The sequence below is a fragment of the Typopeltis vanoorti genome, chromosome 6 (genome assembly GCF_054136105.1).
Source record: "Typopeltis vanoorti isolate ZY-2024b chromosome 6, IOZ_Tvanoo_1.0, whole genome shotgun sequence".
Taxonomy (NCBI): domain Eukaryota; kingdom Metazoa; phylum Arthropoda; class Arachnida; order Uropygi; family Thelyphonidae; genus Typopeltis; species Typopeltis vanoorti.
Window position 1 is genome coordinate 16,084,474 of NC_143554.1, and position 21,501 is coordinate 16,105,974.

The 21,501-nt window shown below is 34.5% G+C and overlaps 1 protein-coding gene across 1 annotated transcript in view; it reads right to left on the reverse strand.

Moving 5' to 3' along the window:
• Sas10 (UTP3 small subunit processome component Sas10) overlaps nt 1-21,501 on the reverse strand; it is a 226,779-nt gene that overhangs the window by 53,227 nt on the left and 152,051 nt on the right. The window contains exons 8-10 of the mRNA XM_090394074.1: nt 11,906-11,962; nt 5,246-5,355; nt 1,006-1,102 (exon numbers count right to left, since the gene is read on the reverse strand). Coding sequence (XP_090250200.1) covers nt 1,006-1,102; nt 5,246-5,355; nt 11,906-11,962 — 264 coding nt within the window. The remainder of the gene's footprint in view (nt 1-1,005; nt 1,103-5,245; nt 5,356-11,905; nt 11,963-21,501) is intronic.

The window sequence follows — 21,501 nt, forward strand, 5'->3', positions numbered from 1 at the left end:
TCTAATGATTCAAAAAATTCCTCCACTTCTTCCTTAGGAGAACCTTCTATAAGCCTATAGACACAAATAAGTTTCATTGTACACTTCGAAATTTGTCACACATATTTCATATTACAATGTTTGTTGTTGAATGCTATTGCTACAGATTAATTTGGAGGAAACTTGTCGATTGGAAGTTAGTAATGGTGTAACTTTTTCATGTAGTACTATCATAATTATCCTGTACATCCTCTGAGGGTACATATCAGGAATTTAATGATGATGATGCTATTGCTACTCCTTCCTCACCTTGATCACTAGTGTTCTAATATAGCAGCCTATATTTATTATTTAGCAGGATCTCAAATGTTTTATACCAATGTCTATTATTTATCTTCTTCTGTCAACAAGTTCTGATTTACACCACTAATTGTGGAATAAATGCAATGACTAGTCTAATAAACTTTGACCCTTTATTCACATAATCCTAGCAACAGTGAAAAAACGTCGGAAAATACACACACAAGTTATACATAAGTATATCTCATTTGCATGAAGAAATGTATTAGACTTAAAAATGTAAGAAATGATGAAATAACATTGTTTAAATATACAAATGAATCGCACAAAAATTGCCATCCAACCAGTATGGCATACAGCAAGGGAAGAAGCAAGTGATATGTGATTTCCACCATCCCCATTTTGAAAATTTCTCAAGAATTATGTCACTGTACTGAATTCTTGTTATCAGATAATACCATACTGATAGATAACAGTACAGAGAACTACTTGAATAAAGATTTTATTTCAATTTTCTCTTTAGTTCAATTAATTCCAGAAAATCAAAACAATTTCATCTTCCCTGTGCAGCTTATGGCATATGTCACTGGATAAAATTAAGATTTTTATCTTCAAAAGTACTAAACAATAATGAAAAAAAACTATTTCTATTCATGCAAAAAAAAAAAAAAATATATATATATATATATATATATATATATATATATATATATATACACCTCTTACCTTTTTATATGTTGCTAAGTAGTTCATTACAGGGTGATTTCTCACACATACTGCCTCACATTTTAACATCATATAAAAACTAATACCAATGCAGTACCTTAAAAAAAACAAAAAAAAAAAAACAATGTAACAAAATGTAAGACATAACTGATCAAATTCATAATATATGGATTGATAACACTAAGTAAATTACTTAACAGATAATTAAGTCCTGAACTGTACTACTGTAAAATAACATATGAGTGAAAAAAATAATTAAAAAGTCCTAAAAGTACATTTCTAGATGTTCTTGACTCTACAACCTGTTATGAAATCTGTAAAATGACTAAACAAATTAATCTTCCTGCATATATGTTATCATTAAACAGCAATTGTATATGCAGGATGTTTTTCAGTAATAAAAAACATACCTCCCTATATAATAAAATAGTCTTCCTTGTTTGATTGACTAAGATGTATGTGACAATATTTCCATAGCAACAAAAGGTTCTACTTGTCTACATATGGTGAGCAGTAAATAATTAAATAACATCCATAATTCAGCAATAAGATGGCACAGTGTAGATGGGGAATTAAATAGCATATGCAGTGTATTGTGGTGCAGTGATGAGTCCTTGAGCTCAAGGAAGTACCACATAATAATAATAAAAATAACTTGCTACAGCACATATAGGAAGACTACATCTGGTTGTGATCTTCCACCTGAAAAGCAGTTGGTGCTTGTTTCACGGATTTTAATGCCACTTCACTACACACACACACAGCAAGACAACATAAGTCTGCAGTGTTTCTGTACTTAGAGATATTGTTCAAGTGCAACTTCATGGCAATCAGAATCATGTAGCCTATAATTAGTACAATAAATTAGCTATACAAAATATAATTGACAAACTCACTTTAAATGCAATATCATCTAAAAGCAATCAAAGCAAATCCCCAATTGCAAGTGCAAAATCAGATGTGGCACTCAGAATGAGAGAGATACATTAATCTGCTGTAGTGCAATCACATCCATTCATAATATACTCCTGGTGATGCAATCCTTGCACATCTACATGTCTGAGAAATTATCAAATTAAACTGACTCAACATTATTATTGACATTCCACCAGGAGTTATCAGTCTATTTAGGGTGACAATGAACTCCACAAATTATTCAAATTCATACTGATACCTGGACTGAATGGTAGTTACTAGCAAATATGCCTGGGGATGATTTAGAGAGTGTAAAAAAAAAGGGGGGGGGGGAGGAAGAAAAATGAAAGACAATCCAACATACCAAAACTAACACAACGCTGCTGAACAAAAGACACTTTCTTAAGCAAATGTGGGTGGTGGATTAATGGGGATGTCTTTTGACTTATTCCTATTGTCTTTTCTCCATTACATGAGTGTCCAATAAGATAATGGAATGGAGTAAATTACGTGTAATCCTATAACCTCTAGACATGCATGTTCCCATTTATGATAGATTTAATGAATAAAAAAAAGAAATTAAAGAAGGAGTTACAATGAATCCTTGTGGCTCTTTCTCTGACAATTACTATTACACACTAAACACGAGTTCACTTATGAAAAATACAACGCTCTGATGTAGGAGGAAATTATGAGAAGGAAAGAGATTTGTCTGCAAAATATAAATAACATAACCAATAATAAACAACAGTTGAAGTCATTATTTATTACTGAATAGTCATTTATCGATTTATTAGCTGAGTAAACAGTCATAGGAAAGGGGAGGGATAATTACCTGATCAACGCTAATAATGTTGATCCAGTGATTCATCTAGGCATGGCAGGAATACATGTGTGTTGAGAGAACAGCAAATCATCTTGTACAATTTGTTATGTGCATTTATTTCTATTTTTGTATTTACATGTCACTTTTTTTCTAAGAATTTTCTCTTATTCACTAATGATCGATGTACACTTTGTTGCATAGTGACATTAACAATAAGATACCTCACTCTAAAATGTCCATCAGATGATGAAGTGCTTTCTATATATAAAAGACAATTATTGTGATCATCTTCAGAGTTATACACCTGTTTGAGAATTCTACCGTCATCGTATCATTTATTTTTATTTTTTTTTGTTTAGAAGCTCCTCATGGATATATTGCATATACTAGTATTTGGGATATCACCAGATGCAGTTCATTTTTTCAAGAATATATGGATTTTTAGTAACTATGCTTTCAAAAGACTGGATTGAAAATGTCCCTATTACAGTGCCCCCATTTTCAGTACCCTGTACAATTGATGCAAAGGAGATCTGTCAGCACCCCAAGAAGAGGAAGACAGGATGCAAAAGATGTTCATTGCTTTAGAGCACTTATTTTGCAAAGATGTACAAGGGAGGAAATTGAGTTTCTTGTCAAATATAAGCCACAAGAACTTGGTTTCTGGTGCAACTGGGATTAAAGTTTGTTCTAGTCTGATCACTTGGTCAGGATGAAGACCATATCTGCAGCAAAAATGTACACAAACTGTCTTCTGATGTGAAAATCTAAACGCATTTGCAAACACCCATTCTGAAAAATAATCAATGCAATGAAATTCTCAAAAATAATCAAAGAAAAACAGAGCTTGCGGCTGCTGTTTTTCTTTGATCCTCATATTACACAATGGAGGAAATGTTTTAATCGATTATTGAATTAATCTTACCTGAAAAAAATAAATAAATAAATAAAAGCCTGATCCTTAATATTGAATCTTGTTGGACTCCCTCCTCCTTGGTATATGGTATGGAGAGAATGCTTCCCACTAAGACTTGGAAGATTTTATTGCATAAAAAGCAAGAGATTTCCTCTGAAACCAAAATTTTGATCAATATTCCAGATCTTGAATGCTTTTTCCATATCAAAGAAAACTGATACTAAGTGCACATTTTAGGTAAATTAATGTAAAAAAAATGTTGTTCCTCTCCAGAAACTATGGAAAAATGAGATTTAACTCTTTAATTTTACACGAGCAGGGGGGGGGGGGGTGTACTGTAGTTGGTATTCCCCCAATAGATGTTGCACAAAGCAATTGTTTAGACTACGTCACTGTTTCTGTTTCAATAAGAAATCTCCTGAATGGAGTTTCCATACAGAATTTGGAGATCCTTCTAACCTTTTCAAACTTTCCTAGATGAAGAGTGACATTTTTCCAAGTGGACTTTGTCCTGTCGAATATATTGAATGCAACAGAGTGGTGTATTTGTGGTGTTATATCTGTAAAAGTGGGTTATATCTTCTGATGTTTTCTGTTTCACATTATGGTTTCCTGTTGACTTTTGTATGGTTTCTGAATATAGTTGGGGTTTGAGGGCCAAATCAATTTCCTCCCAACAAGAGGATGAAAAATTAGTCATTCTTGGAAGGAAGTTGATTCAGCACCAGAGCTCCTTACTCACTATGGAGCCCCACATGGATGCCCACCCTCCAGCAAGCAATGACTGCACTTGGGAAGGGGAAAGCTAGGGCTATCCCAGATGTCATAGTAGCACCACAGTAAGCCTTGGATCATGTCCCTAGACCATGGAGGAGACTTACTGCAATACTGTTGACTCTTGGAGGCAAGTCCACTAGCTGATTGATCCAAACTGCCCATCTTGCCAAAGCAAAGGTTTAGAAAGATTGTTGCACCAAGAACCTCCACCATGAACAGGTGTCTCACATAGAGGGAAGTAGAATCATATTAAAAATAGTTATCAGGAACATTAAGAATGCATGGGCAGAGTTGAATCTAAATGTTCTTGACCACTTTAGATTGATTTGAATGGATTGATCAATTCATTGTTTGCATTGTATCTTATAATCAACTGTCACTGCCATCGAAGATGGTCTGTAAGTTTCGGACCGAAATATCTGGCCTTTTTAACAAATAAATAGTGTTACCTATGCCTTGTGTTTTGGTTTAAATAAGTAATACGTTTCAACAAAATGGACAATTGATATGAAACTAATAATAATGTATATCTAATTATGCTATACTGTGATAATATCCTATAACATCTTTTGAAGATCACAAATATATTTAGGGAAATAACTGTGATTTTAATGATAATACATTACCAATAATCAACAAAAAATAAAAGCAGAACAATCAGGAAATAAAAGTATAATTAACATAGACTTCAAATATTAGGTAAACAACGTCATATTTTCTTCACTCCCATTTTTTGTATATCTATCATAAATTAATAACGATGTATATATTTTAAACATGTAAATTAATATTTTTTTGATACTTACTGTAAAATCAGTTGATATTTTGTAAGAATATAGTCAGCAAAAAGACCTGGAAGAATTATCTCATTTCTGACAAGTGGTAATAATGGATAAATCCTATCAAGTTCTGTCATCTAAAGAAAATGAATATTAAGATACAATAGATACATGAGATATTAAGATACAATAATTTAAAAAGAAAGAAAGTTACATTCTGAATTAATCCATCTTACACTTTTTACACAGCATATGCAATTTCTTCAGTTCCAAATGCCTAGCCTAATCTTACACAGAAATTATAAGTATGCTTCCAACTTAGCCATAAGATAAAGACCTCTTAAACACCATGCATTCATTGCCATCAAATTATAAGATACTATGAGAGCACTACATGAAAAGTTACATTACAGAATCCTTTCTTTTAGGGTTACACAGTGATCAGCATTCATTTTAAAAATTTTATGGAATTTACAACAGTGTTAAAAAAAAAAAACTTTTTTATTATCCCGACGTTTCGATCTTCACATCAAGATCATCATCTGGAGCGTACATAAGTATACAGAACAAGCTGAGTTACATCATTAACTGTAAGCTAGAGAAACAATGATTTGATCACATGTTATTCTTCTGGCGTGACCTCTGGTGAAAAAAATAATAATAAATAAATAAAATAAATAAAAATATATAAAAAATTTTTAAAAATAAAAATAAAAAATAAAAATAAAATAAAATAAAAATAAAATAAAATAAAAATGTTTACATCAAGCTAAATTCTATTTTTACAATGACAGGAATAAACATTCTTTTAGATGGTTTTCTTTCAGAAACAATTGGTGTCCTATTTTTAGTGTTACAATTCCTATTTTTGATTTACAATACTGGATTTTCTACAGTCCTGTTTATAGTTGTTCTTGGTGAGGAAGGTCGAATATATACCTTCCATATGTTTGGGATTTTTAAACCATCATTGTTGTTCAGTTGGGGTGGTTGCTGATAATCTCACAGGCTTCCTTGAATTTCCGTTCATACCATGTTCTAGTGTGATGTAGACAGCTGGCGGTTTTCCAGTCAATTCTGTGTAAGGTATTCAAGGGCATGATCAGAAAGGCCAGCTTCACCATAATTATTATATTTAATGTGTCGTTTATGTTCTTTTTGTCTAATAGGAATAGTGCGTCCTGTTGCTCTTATATATGGTATGTTGCAAGTAAAATAAATCCAGTATACTCCAGGGTGAGGTAGTGGAGGGAGTGGGTCTTTGGATGAGTTGAGTAAGTTTTTTAATTTTGCAGGAGGTTTAAAGGTGGCTATGAGGTTGTACTTTTGTAGTACTCTGTTTATTTTGTCTGATATTCCTTTAATATAGGGAATGATTATAGTTTGACTGTAGTCTGGTTTGTCTTTGTTTTTTATTGTGGTTTTGTAGAGAATTTTGTTTATAGTATTTTGGCTATATCCGTTTTTTTTTTTTGTAGGTTATTCCTGATAATTTTAAACTCGTCTTTCAGTGCCTGTTCACTGGAACAAATCGTCTGAGCTCTGTTTCTTAGCGTGTTGATGACACCTAGTTTTTGTGTTGGGTGGTGGTAGGAGTTTATGTGTATATATTGTCCCGTATGTGTCGGTTTTCGGTAATAACAGTGAAGGAAAGATTGCCCAAGGGAAGACGTGTGACAAGTGTATCTAGAAACGGAAGTGTGTTGTGTTTTTCAATTTCAATTGTGAACTGTATGCGTTTGTGTTGTTTGTTTAGGTGGCTAAGGAATGTGTCTAATGTCTGGCGGCCATGGGACCAGATCACGAAAATATCGTCAACATATCTAAGCCAGATTTTGGGTTTTAGAGGGGAGGAATCTAGGGCAAGTTGCTCAAAATGTTCCATGTAAAAGTTAGCAATAGGGCGGGATAATGGCGAGCCCATGGCTGTGCCTTCTTTTTGTAAATAGAAGGCATTTTGCCATACAAAATAACCCGACCATAATACATGCGCAAAAAGTGCCGTGATATCTGGAGGGAATTTGTTGTGTAGGAGAAGGATTGTATCATTGATTGGGACATTCGTAAAGAGGGCAGAGACGTCAAAACTAACTAATAAATCATCTTTTTCTAATGTAATCTCTTTGATGATGTTTATGAAGTGTTGTGTGTTTTTGATATAGGAGGGGGAATGACCTACCAACTCCTTGAGTGTTGCCGCTAATTTTTTGGCTAAGTGATAAGTCGGGCTATCAATTCCTTCGACGATAGGTCTTAATGGGGTGTTTTCTTTATGAATTTTTGGTAGCCCGTAAATTCTAGGGGAGCACGCGTAATGAGGGAACAGTTTTTTGATTGTATCTTCAGGCCATGTGGTAAATGATTTAAGTAGTTTCTCCGTTTTGTTTTTTGTTCTGTTACTTGGGTTGTAGTTAACTAGTTTATATGTGTTATTGTCAGAGACCAGCAGATTCATTTTAAACCGTACCACTTATATAGAAAAAATGAATCTGCTGGTCTCTGACAATAACACATACAAACTAGTTAATTACAACCCAACTAACAGAACAAAAAACAAAACGGGGAAACTACTTAAATCAATTACCACATGGCCCGAAGATACAATCAAAAAACTGTTCCCTCATTATGTGCGCTCCCCTAGAATTTACTAGAAATTGAAAAACAGTTATTGAAATAGAATTTACGGGCTATCAAAAATTCATAAAGAAAACAGCCCGCTAAGACCTATCGTTGAAGGAATTGATAGCCCGACGTATCACTTAGTCAAAAAATTAGCGGCAACACTCATGGAGTTGGTAGGTCATTACCCCTCCTATATCAAAAACACACAACACTTCATAAACATCATCAAAGACATTACATTAGAAAAAGATGATTTATTAGTTAGTTTTGACGTCTCTGTATCTTCAGGAATTTGTATCTTTACGAATGTTCCAATCAATGACACAATCCTTCTCCTACAAAACAAATTCCCTCCAGATATCACGGCGTTTTTTGGCAAAACGTATGGCAAAACGCCTGCTACTTACAAAAAGAAGGCACAGCCATGGGCTCGCCATTATCCCCCCCTACTGCTAACTTTTACATGGAACATTTTGAGCAACTTGCCCTATTTTGATAGCCCGACGTATCACTTAGTCAAAAAATTAGCGGCAACACTCATGGAGTTGGTAGGTCATTACCCCTCCTATATCAAAAATACACAACACTTCATTAACATCATCAAAGACATTACATTACATTAGAAAAAGATGATTTATTAGTTAGTTTTGACATCTCTATATCTTCAGGAATTTGTATCTTTACGAATGTTCCAATCAATGACACAATCCTTCTCCTACAAAACAAATTCCCTCCAGATATCACGGCGTTTTTTGCGCATGTATTACGGTCGGGTTATTTTGTATGGCAAAACGCCTGCTACTTACAAAAAGAAGGCACAGCCATGGGCTCGCCATTATCCCCCCCCTACTGCTAACTTTTACATGGAACATTTTGAGCAACTTGCCCTAGATTCCTCCCCTCTAAAACCCAAAATCTGGCTTAGATACTTTGACGATGTTTTTGCAATCTGGTCTCATGGCTGCCAGACATTAGACACATTCCTTAGCCACCTAAACAAACAACACAAACGCATAACAGTTCACAATTGAAATTGAAAAACACAACACACTTCCGTTTCTAGATACACTTGTCACACGTCTTCCCTCGGGCAATCTTTCCTTCACTGTTATTACCGAAAACCGACACATATGGGATAATATATACACATAAACTCCTACCACCACCCAACACAAAAACTAGGTGTCATCAACACGCTAAATAACAGAGCTCAGACGATTTGTTCCAGTGAACAGGCACTGAAAGACGAGTTTAAAATTATCAAGAATAACCTACAAAAAAAAAAAATGGATATAGCCAAAATACTATAAACAAACTTCTCTACAAAACCACAATAAAAAACAAAGACAAACCAGACTACAGTAAAACTATAACCATTACCTACCTCCTGCAAAATTAAAAAACTTACTCAACTCATCCAAAGACCCACTCCCTCCACTAGCTCACCCTGGAGTATACTGGATTTATGGTACTTGCAACATACCATATATATAGGAGAAACAGGACGCACTATTCCTATTAGACAAAAAAGAACATAAACGACACATTAAATATAATAATTATGGTGAAGCTGGCCTTTCTGATCATGCCCTTGAATACCTTACACAGAATTGACTGGAAAACCACCAGAACATGGTATGAACGAAAATTCAAGGAAGCCTGCGAGATTATCAGCAACCACCCCAACTGAACAACAATGATGGTTTAAAAATCCCAAACATATGGAAGGTATATATTCGACCTTCCTCACCAAGAACAACTATAAACAGGACTGTAGAAAATCCAGTATTGTAAATCAAAAATAGGAATTGTAATACTAAAAATAGGACACCAATTGTTTCTGAAAGAAAACCATCTAAAAGAATGTTTATTCCTGTCATTGTAAAAATAGAATTTAGCTTGATGTAAACATTTTTATTTTATTTTATTTTTATTTTATTTTATTTTTTATTTTTTTAAATTTTTTTATATTTTTTTAATTCATTTTTTTTCCACCAGAGGTCACGCCAGCAGAATAACATGTGATCAAATCATTGTTTCTCTAGCTTACAGTTAATGATGTAACTCAGCTTGTTCTGTATACTTATGTACGCTCCAGATGATGATCTTGATGTGAAGATCGAAACGTCGGGATAATAAAAGTTTTTTTTTTTTTTTAACGCGGTTGTAAATTCCATAAAATTTTTAAAAGGATTACATTACAGAATGCTAACAAGGTCAACTTCCTTCCTACTATCTCTCTGTTTCATGTGATTCTGCCACTGATGCCATCTGTTCACTATCTGTTGTCTCTGGTCTTGAATCAACTGTTTTGCTTCTAACCCAGTTAAGGGATCCATAAATTAAAATTAGTTTAAATACTATCTTGTGTACAGCTGGCTTACTGCCTTGGGTAATTGCTCTTTATTCCATATAACTTTATTTAGTTCACTCCGTTACCGCATTTGCTTAGTTTGCCCGTTTTCACTAGCAATTGTGCCTACAGAGCTGAAAGGTTTTACTTCTTCTATCCCCTTCAGGATGAAGCTGATGTCTTAATAATTCCTGCCTATGTTCATAGTTTGTGATATTTCTGATTTTCATACCAATTTTGTTAGCCATTATTCTATTTAAAAAATCCTGCTGGCTTATACTAGATTTATTTAAGAGTATAACATTATCTGTAATTCCAATTCTGATATCAGAATTTTGTTTCAAATTCTTTCACTTTTTCTTGAATAATATTGGCATATATTTATGTTCTACAGTTGGCTTCTGAAAGGTGCTCAATTTGATTATTTTTATAACTTTCTTACAAACTTTCTTTACAATATGATATTCAATTTTATTCAACTCAAGACTTAGCATTCATTGCTTCCTATATCAAAATTTCTACATACTCATGTCCTGACCTAACATGAATTTATCCCTATCATCAATAATAACATAGTCAATCAGATTTTTCTTATTTCTTGTGTCTCCTCTCCATATGAATTTTTGCACACCTTTAGGTGAAACATTAAGTGATGATTAGGTCTTGAACAGAAATCCAGTAGGTACTACTTAGTTTTTATCAATACATCTAGTGCTTACAACACTGAAAAAATATAGAATTTTACTCAAAAACTCTGACACATGACATGGACATCGTCAGACAAAAAACATGAATTATAAAAATGAGTCATGTAACATGCTTAATTAATAGTTCATGTCATGGTTGCAGCTGAGTCAACAGGAATCTCATATTTTGTGCAGATTAAAAAAATAAAATAAAAATAAATAAAATAACAAAAAATTATGAACAGTTAATAGTAATTACTTCTCAAAACTTGGAACAAAGACCTCTATGTTTAGCACCACAGCATAAGAAATAAGGCCAGACTTTACAGATTCCAAAAATGCAATACTCTCTTGATGCTCATGATTTTAATCAGAACAGAGTGGCCAATCTGTTCAATGCAGAAAGGTGATGTGAACAGGGTACTTGATAAACACCTTGTAAGCAGAGGTCGTAATGTACCTTTTGTAGATGGTAAACAAGAACACAGTTTAATGTTAATAGGTTGTGCTATGTCTTCTGTTCATTTCAAAAATATATTTTTGCTGTTATATTACAGATTATCATTAATCTCTCTTCACATATCAAATACCAATTTCATGCAGTACAATAGTTTAAATCCAATATGCACAAACAATACTGTCTTTAGTTTCCAAAAATCTGACAAAATAAAGAAATATTAAAGATAATAAAAAAAGTATAAATAAATATGCACAAACACTAATCCCTTTCCACTCCTTCCAGCAGTTCACCACTCTATAATAGCAGTGGCTAGCTATAAACTTATCTTCCACCACATCAAGACAGTACTGTCTAATATTTTTCTTCATAAATCAAAAAATGTTACTTGTAAATTAAGGGAGGAAAGTGTAAATATCCAATCTTAATAAAATCAAAAATTTGTAAATTACATGTTTAAAAACCAAGGGACAAACATACAATACATCTATCCCTTGTTAAATTATCCTGCTTATCACAAAACTATTAAAGTTATTTGAAAAGAAACTGATCAACAACTAAGACCATACCTGAACAATAAAGTCCTTTAATAAATCCATGAACTCTGGTGAGTCTCTCTTTAAAAGCTGAAATGAAAATATTTCCATCTCAATATTACTGAACCACAATGTGCATTAGTATTAGGATAAAAACTGCTCAACGATTTCCTACTTTCAGAGAGAGAAGAATATCATAGAAAATAAGTTTATCAAGATATGTTTGATCTTTCTAATACCACTATCTTTCAAAATTTAAACTTTTATGTATTGAAACTGCATTATGTGGTTTTATTTAGAATTAATATCAAGGTTGTTCATCATCATCATCATCAAATTCCTGCCATGTACCCTCAAGGGGTGTACAGGATATGACAGTACTACATGAAAAAATTACATCATTACTAACTTCCTATCTACAATTTTCCTCCAAATCAGTCTGTTACTTGTCAAGACTCCAACATTATCAGATCTTATATTTCTATCGTCTAAGGCACTTTGTACCGTATCAATCCACCTATATCTTGGTCTTCCTCTGGGTCGTTTTCCTGCCAACTTGGCAGAGAACACTTGTTTTGCTAATCTTTCCTCTCCCATTCTATTTAAGTGACCATACCATCTGAGATTAGCTCTGCTAACGCATTCCTGGATGCTGACAATGTCAAGTTCTTTCCTAATATCCTCATTTTTAATATGATATTGCCATTGATGCCATCTGTTCACGCCTCTAATCTTTCTCAGGACTCTCATATCTGCGGTCTCTAGTCTTTGGTCTAGTGTTTTACTTCTGACCCAGCTCTCAGATCCATAAGTTAAAATTGGTTTGAACACAGTCTTGTATACAGCTAATTTAGTGTTCCGACTAATTTCTTTCTTATTCCATATGAATTTATTCAATTGACTTCCCACGATACCAGCTTTGCTGATTCTGTTGTCTATTTCTGTATTTAGTTTACCATCTTCAGTAAAAATTGTGCCTAAGTAGCTGAAATGTTTTACTTGTTCCACAGGTTTTCCATTCACAACACAGTTGACATTTTCAATGATTCTGCCTATTTTCATTGTCTTTGTCTTTTTATTGCTGACCTTCATACCATATCTATTACAACAGCTATTCAATTTAGTCAGAGAATCTTGCAGACTTGTAGTGGATTTATTTAGAAGTATAACATCATCCGCATAAAGCAAAGAGCTGACATTAACATCTCAAATTTTGATATCAGGTTTAATACCACATTCCTTCATAATGTGATCCATATAGATAATGAATAACAGAGGGGATAATATACATCCTTGTCTCACACCAGATTTAACATTAAACCATCTTCCTGTACTTCCTTCAATTCTAACTGCTGACTCACAACTCAAATAAAGACAAAGTATTGCTTGATATAATGCCCCATTGACACCATATAACTGCAGCGTATTGAATAGCTTCTCTCTTGGCACCTTGTCATATGCCTTTTCCAAATCGACAAAACTTAAATACAGATCTTTGTTATATTCCCATGCTTTCTCGACTATTTGTCGTAAAGTGAAGATCTGATCCTGACAACCTCTATTTGACCTGAATCCAGCTTGTTCTTCACCAAGCTTTTCTTCCACAATTCTTCTCAACCGTTTCTCAAGTATACTTGCATAGATCTTGCCAGGAACACTCAGTAGGGAAATACCTCTGTAATTCTCATTCAGTTTTATTTCCCTTTTTATATATGGGTACTATGAGAGCTCTACTCCAATCATCGGGAATTCGTCCCTCTGTCCAGGCTTTCTGAACTATGCAGTGCAGCCACTGTAAGACTCTTATACCACCATACTTCAGCATTTCTGGTCGAATATCATCTACTCCTGCTGCCTTTCCACATTTCAAGCCTTTGATGGCTTTTTCTACTTCAAGTATGGATATGTATTCCTGACTGCATGCCTGCTCAGTGTTTTTTATCACTGTGCTGTCATCACTGCTTGTTTCATTTAGCAGTTTTTCAAAGTAATTACTCCATACTTCAAGGATATCTTTTTCTCCTGTTTTCATTTCACCTTTATCATCTCTAATTCCTTTTACAGCACTCTTTCCTCCATTCCTAAGCTTCTTCAACAACCTCCAGAATATTTTGCCACCTTCTTGATATTTATTTTCTATATTCTTGCCAAAGTCCTCCCATGACTTTTGTTTAGCTAGGTTTACACACTGTTTAGCTTTCTGACATTTGTCTCTGTATTCTGTAAGAGTAAAAGCTGACTTATTTGCCAGGAACTTTTGATATGCTTTCTTCTTTTCCTTCACTGCCTCTTTAACTTCCTGTGTCCACCAGGGAGTTCTGATTTTTTTATCTTTGCACACAACCTCACCACATGCCTCTCTGGCAGAATCAATCAATGTTTCCTTCAGAGTTTGCCACTGAATCTCCAAGGTTTGATTCCTGTTCTCAAACTCTTTCATTTTCTTTTCAATAATATTTCTGTATTTTAGTCTACAGTTTACATCTGAGAGCTGCTCAACTTTTATTCGCTTTAAAATTTTCTTACATGTTATTCTTTTCAATATGAAATTCAATTTTATCCTGCTCAAGACTAAATAGTGATCACTTCCAATTTCAAATCCTCTGTACACTCTGGTGTCCTGCACAGGGAGAAAACATCACTATCAACAATAACATAGTCAATGAGACTTTTCTTATTCCTAGCCTCTTCTCTCCATGTGAATTTGTGCACATTTTTATGTTGGAACATGGTGTTAGTAATAAACAGTCCATGTCCTGAGCAGAAATCCAACAGATATTTGCCATTATTATTAGCTTTGCACTTTTCTCCAAATTTTCCCAAAATATTTTTGTATGTCTCACAATCATTTCCTACTCTACTATTTAGATCCCCAACAAGGACCAACTTTTCCTTTTTCATTGTGTCAGTTGCTTTTTCTAAAGCCTCAAAAAATTCCTCCACTTCTACCTTAGTAGAACCTTCTGTGGGACCATAGGCACAAATAAATCTCATTGTCCAGTTCCCCATTCTCATATTTGCCCACATTACTCTACTTGAGACTGACTGCCATTCAAGAAGATTAGCCTCGTATTTTGTGTTGAATACTATGGCTACTCCTTCTTTTCCTTGATTGTTACTGCCTGAATATAACATTTTGTAGATATTGCTCAGAAAGATCTCGCCAGTTTTGGTCTTTTTTGTTTCAGTCACCCCTATTATGTCGATCTGGTACTTATCTAATTCCTCAGCTAGCTCCATTTCCTTGCCATTGAGGCTTCTTACGTTGATAGTACCGATCTTTAACTCTGGTGATGTTGAGTTGGGGTTTGTTTTCAGATTTGTTCCAGTAGCTGACTTTTCGCTGTTCGCCCTGGTTCCCTGGCGAAAACAACGGGGGCCTTGTTTAACCGGGCGACGCCCCAGCCGGCATGAAATTTTGTCATGTTGTACTATCATTTTTTATTTTGGTTTAACCAATAAGAATACAATTTGGTCGGCTAAATCCCAAATTATAAATCCTAAATCCTAAATCCCAAATCTCACCTTCTCGTGGTGCACCCAACAGGGTGCACCACGAGAAGGTGAGGATTGGACATTAGGTCAGAAGCCCTGGTCGGTTCTCCGCATTCCTTTAAAGGCTATGTGGAGGTCTCCTCTCAGTTATACAGCTTTGACCCTTAAGCACAAGGTTGTTAAGGACATGAATTAGATGTATTCTTGTGTTTGTGTATTACTACCGTTCATGTATCCATGAACGGTAGTAATACACAAATAATATAATAGAAATCATATTCCATTGCTTTTGATCTTCACTCAAAATCTGCTAAACCATCTTTCAGAAATTTTTCTCATTCCCAAATTATCTGTTAAAATCTTCTCCACTGTTTCTCTGTCTAAATTTAATTCTTTTGCCATTAACTATACACTTAATCATCTGTCAGACCATATGAACTATTGAACTCTTACTCTATTTTCACTTGTTTGATGAGTTTCTGGTCTTGCAGTTCTTTTGTCATCTCTTATGCCTTGTTGAAAATTCCGTTTGTAAATCTTCAATGATACCAACAAAGTTTCCTTTTGTGTTTGTCATCCAACTGTAAATGCAAATTTGCAACATATATAAGGATGTAGATTTTCTTCCATCATATGTTTCTTCAACAGACATAGTTTGCCTTCAAAAGCTTTTATGTCAGAAAGCAGTTCTGCTAGTAATTCACCTTGGCCCTGCAGGTTCAAATTAAGTTCATTAAGGTACGTTGTAATATATACCATAAATGCAGGAGACATAATACATATTTTATCAGATAGTTGTGTAATGTCCTTATACTCAACCGATTCATTATGAATACTTTGCCTCTTAGATATGTTTTGCTGAGCAATCAAAGATTTCTAATTTATTAATGATTTTTTCCTAAGTTCACAGTTCAAACCCTTGTATTGGCTTTCATGTTCATTCTCGTAACGAAGTCTGATATTATATTCTTTCATAACAGCAACACTTTTATGACATATAAGACAAAGGGGCTTACTCCCATTTTCAATAAAGAAGTACTTGCTGTTTCATTCATTATTAAACCTTCTTCCTTCATCTGCAATTTTACATTTTCTTGAACCCATTTTTGAAATTATTTTTAACAAATATATAAGACGGACCAGGGAATGCAACTGCAAAAGTGCACCAAAATCTCTGTTGTCGTCAGATGAAGTTGCTTTTGTTATCCCCACTCGTGATGACTGACACGGTTGACTCGCGCCAAGTTGCAGGGCGATATCATGAAGTATCGGTATCAAATTATTTTTAATTTGTTATTCATATTATAAAATGTATTATTTAAATAATTCAATATACAGGCCACATGCCATGTAAGTATGGTCGACCTTTTATAGACTGCCAAAAATGCACGTTTAGGCTGCATGCAGCCCAAGGGCCGCCAGTCGCTGACCCCTGGCATAGAAGATGAATGAGAGTAGTAAGTTCAGTGAGTTGACTGTGCAGTGGTATAGCTAGAGCCTTTGCCACCCGGGGCGGTCCCTGAGTTTGCCGCCCCCTCTCAATACAATACACAAACCAAAAATACTACAAAAAGTCAAAATGACATATAGGGAAATAAATTAAAACTTTAATTTCAACATTCTAAAATGTTATTTTTCTTGCTTTTCTGTTAACAAAATCGTTGATGACATTGGTGAAGTCTATTTTATAGTAATAGGTAATTCTTAATCGATTTTATTTAGAAAAACTCCTCTCACAACTAGCAATTGTGAAGAAAATTCGCAGTAGTATTACAGTATTTGGAAATGAGTTCTCCAGACTGTATTTTAGAATTAACTGAAAAAGTTCAAAAAGGTTCAAAGTGCCACCTGGGGTGGACCGCCCCCTCCGCTCCTCCCTAGCTATGCCTCTGCAACTGTGAAATCAACTATAAATGGATTTAATTGAATGACAAATAGAAATGTAAGTGATACCTAGGTAAACAATGACTCACTATGGATTTAATACTTACTTTATATTTTTCATTTAACACAGCTGTAAAAGGAAGGTGAGCAAACTGTTGCTTATGTTACTATAGGTTTAGCAGAAAAGTAATAAGCACACATGTGCAAACTCTACCACAACTTGTCAACTTATTTGATTGTTTTGATATGACTCAAGACAGTTGCATCAACATGTACAAACATGCACAGTCACACGGTTCTGCCTGACTTGCTCATGCACCAATATGGGACCATTCTGGTAATTTAACAGTCACACTTGTATAAACAAAACCATGGGTCAAATTCCTTTGAGCGAGCATTTATTATTATCATTCTTATTATTACATGACACTTCAAAGGAGTCTAAAGACTCGTCGAGGGAGGGCACCTACAACTCTCCATTTCTACCACTCAATCCACCAATACAACGAACCACATCATCTACACCAACACCATCTACTGCCCATCATCACCACTACCACCACTAGTATTTTCACAGACAATCACAAACATCCATGCCCACAGCAGGATTCGAACCCACAGCCTTTTGGCAGGAAAGCAGATACCTAACCACTCAGCCTTAACAAACCTTACAATTAACTTAACAAACCTTACAATTTACCTTAACAAATTTAAGATATCAGTTTCATAAATATTTCTGGACACTAGTTCATCTCCTTATGAGACACCTAAAATAGATTCCTGCTAGTACTGTAGTTGAATTTCAAGACAAGTAGTTTTTCTTTGCAACAGATTTCCCTTTTAATCAAGTTTAAGGAGGATGAGAAAAAAAAAAATTCCTCATAAAACTAGAGCAAACATAATTCTCCTATACACTTTTCTCTATTGTTAAATAAGCAGAATGATTTTGGTGCAAATATCAACGAAATTCATTCAATGACAATTACAGTTGAAACCTTCAAACTGCATATTACATATTTAAAAGCAAAAATTTTGGCTATTACTTTTAAAGTGGCTTAAAAGTACTATGCACAATGTAATAGCTTCATACTTTATAAATGTCACAATTCCTTTTGAAAACAATGCTTAAATTTTCTTTATTCACATATTACAATCAATTTAAATGCCATGATTTGTGATTTCTTGATGCTAGAGTTCCTTTTGGTGCTCTAAATGAATACTTGCATATATAACATAAACCAATTCACTCACTTCTGTATTTCTTTCCACTATCTTGGCAACATTTTCTACGATTGACAACTATCAAGTTGAGTGAGTTTAACTGTATATATCCAATATTCAATTTTGTATTCAATGATACACTTCTACAAAAGTCAAACATAGCTTACTAATCACTTTACCAATGTAGGATGTACTCAAAATTCAAATAAAACATGCAATTCTGCAAATGACAAAGCATAATTCTCCCAATAAATACATATCTTTTGTATTCATCATGATGAATACAAAATGTATGTATTACATAATTTTCTCACGTGGAATTTTGCTGGCCTAGCGGTTAGTGTATCCACTCTCCACTCAAAAGGCTGCAGGTCTGAATCCTGCCTTGGGCATGGACGTATGCAATTGTCTGTGGAAATACAAGTGGTGGTGGGCAGTAGATGGTGTTGGTATAGTTGCAGTTAGTGGAATGAGTAGTGGAGACAGAGTTGTAAGTGCCCTCCCTCGATGAGTCTTTGGACTCCCTGGAGGTGTCACGTATTATTAATAATAATAATAATTTCCTATCAGAATCTAAAAAATTCATGAATTCTGGTAGATAATTTCTCCATTGTGTGACATGTTTTTTGAAGATTTTAAGAATTACTTGATGGACAACTAGGGCAGTGCATACTGTATTGTTTGAAATGCAGAATTAACTATTTTTAATGTGAATTTTGCTCACATTGCAAATCTATTATGAACCTGGAAAATGCCCTATGCCTACTAGTAATCTAAACTACATAGGCTGTTCAATAAGTAATAAGACTATATTTATACAGAAAACAGATTACCTTTAATCGTCATTATTTACATGGTATTTTTCGAAGTAACTACCGTGAGACGTGATGCATTTGTCCCAACATTGCATCCACTTCTTAAACACATGTGAAAGTCTGTTTTTTGAGAGTTCTTTCAAAACCACCTTCGCAGCTTTTACACATGCTTTGTTGCTTTCAAAATGGCGGCCTCTTAGTGGTTTCTTGAGCTGAGGAAACAGCCAGAAATCGCATGGTGCGAGATCAGGACTGTATGGAGGGTGTGGTAGGATATCTGTGTTGTTGTTCTGCAAAACGTCCACTACACAACCAGCAATATGTGGCCTTGCATTATCGTGGTTCAGTAAGAAGCCATTCTTCAGCAATGGAGGCTTCCTTTTGACATGCTTGATGATAATCACTGCTGTGTTGATCATTGTCCTCGACATTGCTTCATCGTGTAAAGCTTCGCGTATCATGTTAAAAGTGTCCAATGCTGATTTTTGCAAACGCACACAAAATTTAATCGCATAACGCTGTTCCAAGGATGCTTCCATTTCGAAGACTGGTCGCGCCTCGTAGGTGCACCGAAACAAGCTTGCATTTAGTCACGTGACACTCTGGCACATCAGCCCGTATACGCCATCTATCAACCTCTTTTGTTAATACAGACAGCAACATTTCTTTATTCCACAGAAATTAATATTGTGATGAGTGGTTTCGCCACAGTAAAATTAGTCTTATTACTTATTGAACAGCCCACGTACATGGAACTTCTTGAAATTATTCAGGCCTACAATGAGTGGCCAGCTCTTGACCCTGATAGATGTATAAGATCTATCAGTACTAACCGAAGGCTTCAATTAAGCAGAATAACTTCCAGTCATTCTGCTCAACTAGAATGGACACATGAGCAGGGTTGAAATGATCAACTTCATTGGCATGACTGCAGTAGAGATGACAAAAGGAAACCACTAACTATTTTCCTGTGAGAACCCAAATGTATGATGTCTTCCAAATATAGCAGGACAGCAACCAGCCTGGCATACCAAGGTGGCACATCTGTGCACAGAAGGAAAAAGGAATGTGCATCCTGAATGAAGTAAATGATCAGAAACTATAACATTAACCAAACTGATCCATTTCTCAACTCAAAACCAAATCTGTCACGAAACAAGTTCATTTCGCTTAGGAAAATATTAATAATAGGAACCTGGAATGTCTGTGGTTTCCTGCAGACAGGAAAATTAGATATACTCCAGGAAATTATGACCTGTCAAAGATAAAACATTTTAGGCCTTGCTAAACCCTCAAATGAACAAGATCAGGGCATTTTGTGACCAAGATGAACAATAAAATCTACAAAGATGATCTTACCTGACACAGCAAATCATTATAATCCCAAAAACAGGTGCAAAGAAAATTAAATCAGACTCTTTCAAGAGAAAAACTTAATCTGATTAATTTCTTTCTTGTGGTTGATCAGATTAAGTTTTTCTTGAAACCACTACTAGTTTCAAGGCAAAAAAAACACAGCATAAAAGATAAAGATGGGCACATCCTAACTGAAAAAGGAGAAATTTTCGAGGAAGATGAAAAGAATGCTGAAAAGATCTACAAAAATTAGACATATTAGATAATGAATGTTTGAAACAAACATGGGAAAATGAACCTCCCATCCTCAGAGAGGAGGAGGTGGAACTAGCTATCAAAAATACAAAAACTGTAAAAGCAGCAGGTAATGATGGAATGTATACCAAAATGATAGAGAGCATGGGCAGTGCAGGGATGAATGTAATGCTCAAATCTCAAATTTTGAAATCAAATTGGGGTACTGGCACCTGGCCTGACCACTGGGCTAGGTAAAGACATTCTTATATAGAGAAACCCGTGGAGTATTCATAACTATAAATTCACATGTATGCCACAGTAATTAACTTTTTAATAACATGTAAATATTTCGTCTAAAGTATCATAAGACATCATCAGTACAGTTATTAAACAACAATAGGAATCACATTAAAAAAAAAACACATTAGTGCACATGCTTACATTGAAATCCCTCTATGTATACAATAGCATGTTTAAGGATTAAAAACTATTGGGATGTAATTAAATTAAATTAAAATATAACTGATAAATTTATTTTATACAGTTGAAGATAACAATTTCCCAGACATTTAGGATAGTGAGACAGCATGCTCACTAATGTGTTTTTTTTTGTTTTTAATG